The sequence below is a fragment of the Chanodichthys erythropterus genome, chromosome 3, assembly GCF_024489055.1.
Source record: "Chanodichthys erythropterus isolate Z2021 chromosome 3, ASM2448905v1, whole genome shotgun sequence".
NCBI lineage: Eukaryota > Metazoa > Chordata > Actinopteri > Cypriniformes > Xenocyprididae > Chanodichthys > Chanodichthys erythropterus.
Window position 1 is genome coordinate 2692770 of NC_090223.1, and position 10262 is coordinate 2703031.

A 10262-nucleotide genomic window follows, 5' to 3' on the forward strand; every position below is an offset into this window, starting at 1 on the left:
TCTTTTAGTTAAAACAACTGACACACTTAACATTTCATTTAACATAAAAACAAACAAGGTTAACTAGTTGCTAACGATATAAAACTAACATTACATTACAACATTACAAAACCCAATAGAAAGTCATAAAACTTTAAAATGCACACATAAACGTCAACTGTCAGCTGTCTGTCACACAGCCGCTATGTACCGACGCTCGGCTCATTGTTGCCACGTCAGGGATTGGGATACCTTTACACTTGTGCTATCATTACATTACTTTTGGGATGGTTTTGTTGCGCCGACCTGGCAACCCTCCACTCCAAAACCCCACCCCTTTCATGCACTTCGAAGTGCGCGGCCCCTGAATTGGGACAAAGCTGTAGACTCGGCGAGCACGCGCAATTTAAGTCCACGATACCGAAAGTCCACATGAAGTGCGCCATTTGGGACAGGGCCATTGTGACTGTTTTCGCGAACTTAATCATTCATGATCACCTATGTGAGCAGCTCAGACGACCAATTAAAATGTCAGATTCAGTCTGAGAAGAAGTCCTGCTCGCGCTCACTTATAGCTATAGACATGACTGTTTTGATTAATGTTCATATTTGAAGATGCAGCAGCACTGTTTTTTGATATCAGTGCTGCTGATGATCGCTGATGGTACGTATTCATTTATAACTATTATTTGAACAATACACTATATTTAGGTCGAATCCTCTGATTTTAAAACGTATGAGCTCTAGATGATTTGTCTAAACCTTTAAAATGACCACCAGATACACACTTACTTATAGACTAAACAATAATGGCTGAATGAAAACATTAAAAACTAAAAGTTTGTATTTTGTTTGTATTACATTTATTTGATTCACTAATAATTAATATTCATAAAGCTTTGGACACAAACTGTTGTGCTCTCTTCAGCAGAAAAAAATCTAAAATTGAACAATTAACTGTTTATTGTTTAAATATATTTATTTTTTTCAGGATTCACTGTCCTCGGTCCATCTGGTCCTCTGGTTGCTCCTCTGGGATCTTCAGTGGTTCTGCCCTGTTATGTTGATGAACCTTTATTAATGAAGGATCTGGAGGTGGAATGGAGAAGAACAGACTCAGAGACTTTAGTTCATCTGTTTCAAGATGGTGAGAGTCGACCAGAGTCCCAGCAGCAGGATTATCAAGATAGAGCTCATTTCTTTACTGAGAACATTAAAGATGGAAACTTCTCCCTCCGTCTGGACAGTCTGACAGCTGAAGATGAAGGAGAATACACATGTACAGTTCACCATCAGCAGGAGTCTGGAGAGACTGAGGTTCAAATTAAAGATGTTGGTGAGTCTGAACTCAAATGGATCTATGGAAATATTTCCTGCTGTGATATTTACTCTGTTTGTTCTTTCAGAGCGTTTGCTGGTCTCAGGATCAGATCGGTCTATATCTGTGTCTGTGGGTGAAGACGTCACTCTGAACTGCTCTGTTGACTCTCACATCACTCCTGAAGACTTTGAACAGGTTTCATGGAGGAAAACTGATGAAGATGAAGAAATTCTGGTTCTGCTCTACCAAGACAATGAGGCTTTACCAGATTCATCACATGAGCGATACAGAGACAGAGTTGAGTTCTTCACTGCTGAAATCCCCAAAGGAAACTTCTCTGTCCGACTGAAGAGCGTCAGAACTGAGGATAAAGGAGTTTATATGTGTCAAGTGTTTGCTGGAGGAGCTTCAGCCAATGCAACTGTAGAGCTGGACAGACTGGGTGAGTAACAGATTCAAACAAATACTCAGCTGTTTGACCTAAACTAACAAGTACAAAAATGCGAACTATCCTACACTGAGTTCACAATATTTCACAGGAGCAATGTGTTTACCGGTAGACACGATTAACCTGTAGAGATTTTGGATTATTGTCTTTATCACGTTTAGTGATGTTCCTGTGCTGCACGGTCACGAAAGCTAATCATGTTTTTTGTAAGCTTTGCAGTTAAAAAGCGCAACCATTGAAGCTCAATCAGCTACGAAAGACAACTCGTTTCAGAATAGAGAGTGTGAGAAATGAACTTAGTGGTTTTTGCCACCTAAATGGGCTTGAACAGTTAAATGCATATACCTATGTGTCAAGGTGACCATGTGTTGCAAGTAAACACACTCATGTTTGTCTTAGTTAACACAGTTGAGAGAGAAAACGCACAAGTATTTCAGGTAGGTCTATTTCGTGTATTTGTTCTATTGCAGTTTGTTTTCTTTGCTCTTTATCACTGTTTATCTTCAGTAAGCCTGAAAATTTCTTTAGGCTAGTATTAGTTTTTTTAATAAAAAAATATTTTTAAAATGGTGATAAGAATTATGAAATTTCATAAAATGTCACATGATTCCAATTTCCGAATTATTATTATTATTATTTTTTTTTTTTTTTTGTGAGTGTGACCTGCCGATACCGTTTTTTGCCGATTCTGATTTTCTTTCTACAAACTATAATTAACAGCATATACAAACAAAAATGTACATTTCTTCAACGCAATTTTTTGTTTTCATAAAAACACAAGTAAAAGTCTGTAATAAAATAAGAACAAATAATCAAATTGCAAACAGCACAAATAAATGCAATAGAATAAAGAGAGCTATGAAACTATGGAAGTATGAGCTATGAAACTAAGTTTTTCAGGTTAAGTAGGTTTTTATTTAGGTAATAAATACTACAGAAATTAAAGTAATTAAATGTAAAAAATATTATTGGTCTTTATTATAAAAATAAATACAGATTAATTCTGTGATTAATTAATAAAACTTATTCAGTCAAAAGCAGAGAGTGATTTTTCTTTGTCTGTTGTTTTTTGATTAAAATGACAGACAGCAGCAGGAATATTAGACTGCTGTCCCTTTAAGAGTGTATGTACAGACCCAATATACTGCTACACAACATGTTCTCTTTCTCAAATATTTAATGTGCCAAAACTGTCTGTTTAACCACATCATTTTGTATGTATTTGACCATTTAAGCATAGTAAGACGACTTATGTGCATCACTAATATAGATCAGTGTTGCGAGCGTGAAACCTGCAGCAACGAGTAAAATTATAAATACAAGCACTGTTTAACCAGAGCAAATGAGACGAGTGAGTGAGTGAGAGGAGGCGGGTGTGTGTCACTTCACCGTCGGAGAGAAGAGCGCGAGAACGCACAGCTTGACGTTATTGCCTGTGCCGCTGGTAACAAAACGGATCAGCTCGAAATCAGTAAGATGGCAGACTGACCGGCTGGTCACCGATCCGGGCAGATCATGCGGAAAATCAAAAATTTTAATTGTCATCATAACCTTATTTAAAGCAAAAATAACTATATCATGATATATTGTTATGGTCATATCGTGATATAAGATTTGATTCACCTCGCCCACCCAAGACCGGGTCCACTATTGAACAAAGATTGAGACCAGTTATCTAAAAAGATATGAGAGGTAAAACAAACCCTTTCTTTGAAAAAACAGAATCTGAGTGTTTACTTTTATTCATAATGATATGTCACTTGCGTCATAATTTGGAGCACACTGTATGTATATGCTTTAGGAAATCTTACCCATGTGATGGTTTGAGTGCTTGGCTCATTTATATTAATTAAACAATAGTGAAGTACAGCAGGGTAAAGGATATCACAGTAAAGAGGTTGGGGAACATTTAATAAAAAATAAAAGGAACGTTCTGTTTCTGTTATTTAAGGAAACTTTTCCGGATATTTGAAAACAAACCTTAAAAACGTGCTCTCATGATCTCACTGAGGATGTTGCAGAAACCAGAAGTAGTTAGTTGGTGTGAGCAGAGCTTCACTCTGATGTCTGTGTTTCTCAGGTTTCTCTGTTTCACACACAATGCTGCTGATTCTCTGTGTTTCTGCATCTGGATCTGCACTTCTGCTCACCTCCATAATCTACTGCAGATCACAAAATACAGGTGTGCGTGAGTTCCACAAGGATTTTAACTTCATTAAATCAGTGAAAAATATTAAAGAATGCAATCTTTAAAATCTCATGAAATGTCAGGCATATTTATTTTGAAGAAGCCAAATCTCAGATCCGAACAGTACAGGTTTCCTCTCATTGGCTATAAAGTGTTAAAATACACACTCTCACTGGTAGGCTTTATCAACAGCACTCTTTATGCTTGACATTCATCAGCCCAGCTGGGAGATTTCAAAGAAACTCATTTTTAGCAGTTAGATGTGGGAGAATATATCAGAGCTTGAGGTATTTAAAAATAAAAGTAGGGCTACACAACGATTAATTGCAATTAATCGTTTGCAAAATAAAAGTCTGTTATGTAATATATGCGTGTGTTCTGTGTATAATAATTATGTATATATACACACATGCACATACATGTATATATTTAAGAAAAATTATATTTATATATAAAATATTTATATGTAATATAAAATATATATACATATGTATATTTATTTATGCATGTCTATATTTTTTAAATTTATACATGTATGTGCATGTATTTATATATACACAATTATTATACACAGAACACACGCATATATTACATAAACGGACTTTTATTTTGCAAACGATTAATCGCGATTAATCGTTGTGCAGCCCTAAATAAAAGCAAACAGAGTTTCAGAGTATACAGCAGAAACCATAACGGTTATCCTTGTTCTCCTCTGAAAGGTTAATGTAGTTGAAAAAGAGATTGTCTAAATATCAGGAGCCACTGAGAGTCTAGATAAATACCCATGATGCTTCTGCATGATGTCTGCTTCACATTTTACAGTATAAAATGTTGTTATTGATTGAAATCAGAGTTCTCCATTTGTCTGAATCAGAATCATTTGCATTTTCTCCCTAGATATAGTTTTCAGTCTCCACATGTTGCTAGTAGTCTGTCCGAATTTTCTGATGTTTCTTGCTTTTGTCTTCTGGGGTGTTTCTGAAGGTGAGTGTTTAATTACTGATTGATTATCAGTGCATTGTAATATATTATCTAAATAATGTTTTAATAAATTAATACTCTTAGCTTGGTTAATATCATCTTTTGTTTCAGGATCTGTGAACGAGTCGGTCTCTTGTTGTGCTCTTTATTTTCTGAGGCCTCTCATGTTTCTCTGGGCGGCTCCTTATATTAATGACTTCACAGGTATGAGATTCATTTAATCAGTTTATTAGAAAAAGATAACAGCAAATAAATCATAAAATGCCCAGACTTTACATAAACTTTGCGTGTGTGATATGAAAATAAATGCATTAATTGTATTGGAGTTTAAATAATTGTAATGGTCTTTTCTATGTCACAGGCAACACTCATGCATGGATTCTTGAATATAGTTATGTTGCTGAATATGTGCTTTTCTCAACTGTTGTTTATTCAGGTAAACAAAACCAAATGTCAAGTCAAGTCAAATTTATTTATATAGCGCTTTTTACAATTGGTAATTGTTTCAAAGCAGCTTTACATATTAGAAGCACAGAAAAAAAAAAGAAGTGGTTAAAAATAAAATAGCGTGGTAATATGTAACATATACAAGATGGTGCTACATTAAGCCAATGTCGGAATTTGTAGGTTTCGTCAGGGCGCGAGGAAATATAGAGCTGAGTATCGTCAGCGTAGCAGTGAAAACTAACACCATGCTTCCTAATTATCTCTCCTAAGGGCAGCATGTACAGAGTGAAAAGCAACGGTCCTAGTACTGAGCCTTGTGGTACTCCATACTGAACGTGTGATCGATACGACATCTCTTCATTAACTACTACAGACTGATAACGGTCAGATAAGTATGATTTGAACCATGCCAAAGCAATTCCACTAATGCCAATATAGTTTTCAAGTCTTTTTAAAAGAATGTTGTGATCAATAGTGTCAAAAGCAGCACTGAGATCCAATAACACTAATAGAGAAATACAGCCACGATCGGATGATAAGAGTAGATCGTTTGTAACTCTAACGAGAGCAGTCTCAGTACTATGGTATGGTCTAAATCCTGACTGGAAATCCTCACAGATTCCGTTTCTTTCTAAAAAGGAACACAGTTGTGTTGAAACTGCCTTTTCTAGTATCTTTGACAGAAAAGGTAGATTCGAGATTGGCCTGTAATTTACTAAATCTCTCGGATCTAGTTGAGGTTTTTTAATAAGAGGTTTAATAATAGCCTGCTTAAAGGTTTTTGGCACGTATCCTAGTGTTAAAGATGAATTAATTATATCAAGAAGTGGACCTACGACCTCTGGAAGCATTTCTTTCAGTAGTTTAGTCGGCATTGGGTCTAGCATACATGTCGTTGATTTTGATGATTTGATAAGTTTAGATAATTCTTCCTCTCCTATAGCGGCGAATGTTTCTAGTTTTACCTCAGGGACACTACAGTGCACTGTCTGAAGCGAAACTGTAGACGGTTGCATGTTTTTAATTTTCTCTCTAATATTATCAATCTTGCAAGTAAAGAAGTTCATAAAGTCATTACTGCTGTGCTCTTTGGAAACGTCAGCAGTTGAATCTCTGTTTCTAGTTAATTTAGCCACTGTGTCAAATAAATACCTAGGATTATGTTTGTTTTCTATTAAGAGATTTGAAAAATAAGTAGATCTAGCATTTCTTATAGCCGTTCTGTACTCGATCATTTTTTCTTTCCACGAAAGGCGAAAAACTTCTAGTTTTGTTTTCTTCCAACTACGTTCAGCTTTTCTCACAGCTCGTTTTAGAGCCCGAGTGTGCTCATCATACCACGTCGTTGGATTAGTTTCCTTAATCTTCTTTAGACGTAAAGGAGCGACTGCATCTAATGTGCTGGAGAAGAGAGAGCCAATAGTTTCTGTTGCAGCATCGAGTTCTTCTAAGTTGTCAGGTATACTAAGGCGATGAAACTGCTCGGGGAGATTATTTATAAAGCAATCTTTAGTGGTAGAAGTGATGGTTCTACCCTATTTATGGCTGGGTGGTGGTTTTGTAGCCTTGGCTAACTGTATTATACACGAGACTAAATAATGATCTGATATATCATCGCTCTGCTGTAGAATTTCAACAGCATCAATATCAATTCCATGCGACAGTATTAGATCTAGGGTATGATTACGACAATGAGTGGGTCCTGACACGTGTTGTCTAACTCCAATAGAGTTTAAAATGTCTGCAAATGCCAATCCAAATGTGTCTTTATTATTATCTACATGGATATTAAAATCACCAACAACAAGGACTTTATCCGCAGCCAGTACTAACTCTGATAGAAAATCAGCAAATTCTTTGATAAAGTCAGTATGGTGCCCTGGTGGCCTGTACACAGTAGCCAGCACAAATGTCAACTTACATAATGTTACATAAAGCACCATCACTTCAAAGGAATTATATTTGAAATTCTTTTGAGTGATTCTGAATATATTACTATAAATTACAGCAACACCTCCCCCTTTGCCTTTCTGTCGAGGATTGTGTCGATAATCATAACCTTGAGGACTAGATTCATTTAAAGTAATGTAATCGTCTGGTTTTAGCCAGGTTTCTGTCAAACACAGCAAGTCTAGTTTATTGTCTGTGATAATTTCATTTACGATAAGTGCTTTTGAAGAAATAGATCTAATATTCAGTAACCCAAGCTTTATCATTTGTTTATCTGATTTATCTGTGATTTTCATTTTTTGAACATCAATTAAATTTTTACCCTTAAAAGGTTTCGGAAGTTTTTTGTATTTACTAGTTCGAGGTACAGACACAGTCTCTATGTGATAATATCTAGGTGAAAGAGTTTCTATGTGCTGTGAATTATTTGAGTTCTGTGACGTGAGGCGGCTAGCAGACGGTCGGTTTAGCCAGTCTGTCTGCGTCCTGATCTGGGCCCTGGTTTGTCATGTTTCAGCTCTAAGACTATTTGCCAAATTTCTAGATAGAAGAGCAGCACCATCCCGGGAGGGATGAATACCATCTCTTTTCAACAGATCAGGTCTGCCCCAAAAGCTTTTCCAATTGTCTATGAAACCTATATTATTCTGCGGACACCACTTAGACAGCCAGCCATTGAGTGATGATAACCTGCTAACTATCTCATCACTCCGACGAACAGGAAGAGGGCCAGAACAAATTACTTCTGCTGACATTGAATTTGCGAGTTCACACACCTCTTTAATGTTCATTTTAGTGATCTCCGATTGGCGAAGTCAAACATCATTTGTGCCGACGTGGATAATGATTTTAGAATATTTACGTTTAGCATTAGCCAGCACTTTTAAATTTGCTTTGATGTCAGGTGCTCTGGCCCCTGGCAAACATGTGACTATGGTGGCTGGTGTCTCTATTTTCACGTTCCGTGTAATAGAATCGCCAATAACTAGGGCACTTTCAACAGGATTCTCAGTGGGTGCGTCACTGAGTGGGGAGAACCTGTTTGATGTTCTAATCGGAACGGAAGAGTGGTGTTTGTTCTTGCCATTATGCCGCCTCACAGTCACCCAGTTAGCCTGCTGCGTGGCTTCTACAACCGGAACCGAATGTGCAGTGTTTACTAGGCTAGTCGCATCCAAAGCAGTATCTAAGGCCCTTTCATTCTCACTATCCTCAATTAAAGTTTGGATGCGTGTCTCTAATTCTGAGATTCTCTCTGTCAGCCTGACAATATCCCTGCATTTATCACATGTGTAAGTCTCACTGCTGACAGAAAGAGCTAAGCTGTACATGTTGCATTTAATACACATGATAATCGTCGGACATGACTGACCGTGTTTTTGTAGAGTAGTCTGTCCGTCGCCGTCCGAAAAGCTGCAACGCACACGGGACTCGCTAGCTGGATGTCTCGGTCACTTGCCGGTGCCTGGGGCAAGGGTGATGTGCGGGACGCTGTACCTCACGGTGGATCTGTGAATGCCGGGCAGCAAAGTCTCCACAGCTTCCCGATCTGGCGAGGACAGATCAGAATAACATACATCGGATAAATCCGCCATTAGATCGACAAGGAAGGTTAGTTTAGAGGGGAAAAAAAAGAAAATAGACGGTAGCTAGCAGGCTAGCGGGCTATAGCTAACACTAGGTGATTACGCTGGTAGATTACTAGTAATAAATCGTTCCGTTTAGTAATACTATGCAATAGGTTAAGTAATCTAGTGAAAAATAAGAAAGTTATATTATGTGAATAGGAATAAAGAGAAGGATTTAGGATAAACTCCACGAAGCTTCGAGCGTAGATCAGACAGCAGGCAGGCAAAACACTGAGCAGTGAGGCAGAGAGGCAGCTGTATTTTTCATAAATGTATTTTTCATAAATCAAGAGTAATTGTTAAACACATTACAAGGTACATTAACCACACAATTGCATATTAAATGAATTACCGAATTAATTACTACATTAAAATGTTGCTATATCCACTTCACTTCATGCTGTATTTACACTAAACTGAATGACTTCTCAGCATGATTTGTGGTCAACTTTGGTGTTTTTGCAAGCCTAGAACTGGATTTTAGATCACAGTCCAGTTTAGACTCTCCAGAGTTTAGATTACAGTACTGCAAGATGATTTATGTATATTTACAGTACTGCAAGTTGATTATGCTTCTTGATATCATTTGTGTTTTTATCTCTTCCTTTCTTTCAGCTCTTTTTACAAATGCTTGGGAAAAGCTTCTGAATTATGCTGAATTTGATAGAGTCGTGATCACAGTCTTGTTTCTAATAGTGTTTCTGTGCTGCCTCTGCAAAATCATCTACTGTAAGTATTCAGTCAATGAGAAGAAATTCTGATTCTGAACATCTTTAAAGACTTTAATGTGATATTCTGAATGCATTACACACAATTTAGATCTGATATTTTCGTACAAAGGAATATAAATCTTTCAAGTTTTAATCAAACTTTTAATAAATAAGTTAATAAATATCTGTTTGAAGACTTCTCACAATCTTGTTTTAGTTTATCTGCTTTTATTGATTTTGTCTTATATTCTGCCATTATAACCACTCAAAACTGAATCAAATAACATCTCAATTTTTGAAAATGCCTCGTGTAGTTTTTGCTGCAGAGATTGGAAAGATAAATGGCACATTAATTGATATATTTGACCTTTTTGCTGAAATTACTTTTGAAATTGTGCCCACAATACAATTCGTCCTCCTGTTCTACATGTTTAGATCTGTCAGAGGAGGTGAGTTCACGTTCATGATGATTTGAGTTCACATTAGTAATGATTTGAGTTCACGTTCATGATGATTTGAGTTCACGTTCATGATTTGAGTTCACGTTCATAATGATGAGTTCACGTTCATTATGATTTGAGTTCACGTTTATAATGATTTGAGTTCACGT

The 10262-nt window shown here is 36.7% G+C and overlaps 1 protein-coding gene across 1 annotated transcript; it reads left to right on the forward strand.

Annotated features, from left to right (window-relative positions):
- The first annotated feature begins 415 nt into the window (after positions 1-415).
- On the forward strand, positions 416-8829 carry LOC137002465 (junctional adhesion molecule-like). Its single transcript, XM_067362142.1, has 8 exons — positions 416-643; positions 971-1315; positions 1386-1742; positions 3829-3930; positions 4834-4920; positions 5029-5121; positions 5279-5353; positions 8705-8829. The coding sequence occupies exons 1-8, from the start codon at positions 595-597 to the stop codon at positions 8827-8829; spliced, it is 1233 nt and encodes a 410-aa protein (XP_067218243.1). The 5' UTR covers positions 416-594.
- The last annotated feature ends 1433 nt before the right edge of the window (positions 8830-10262 follow it).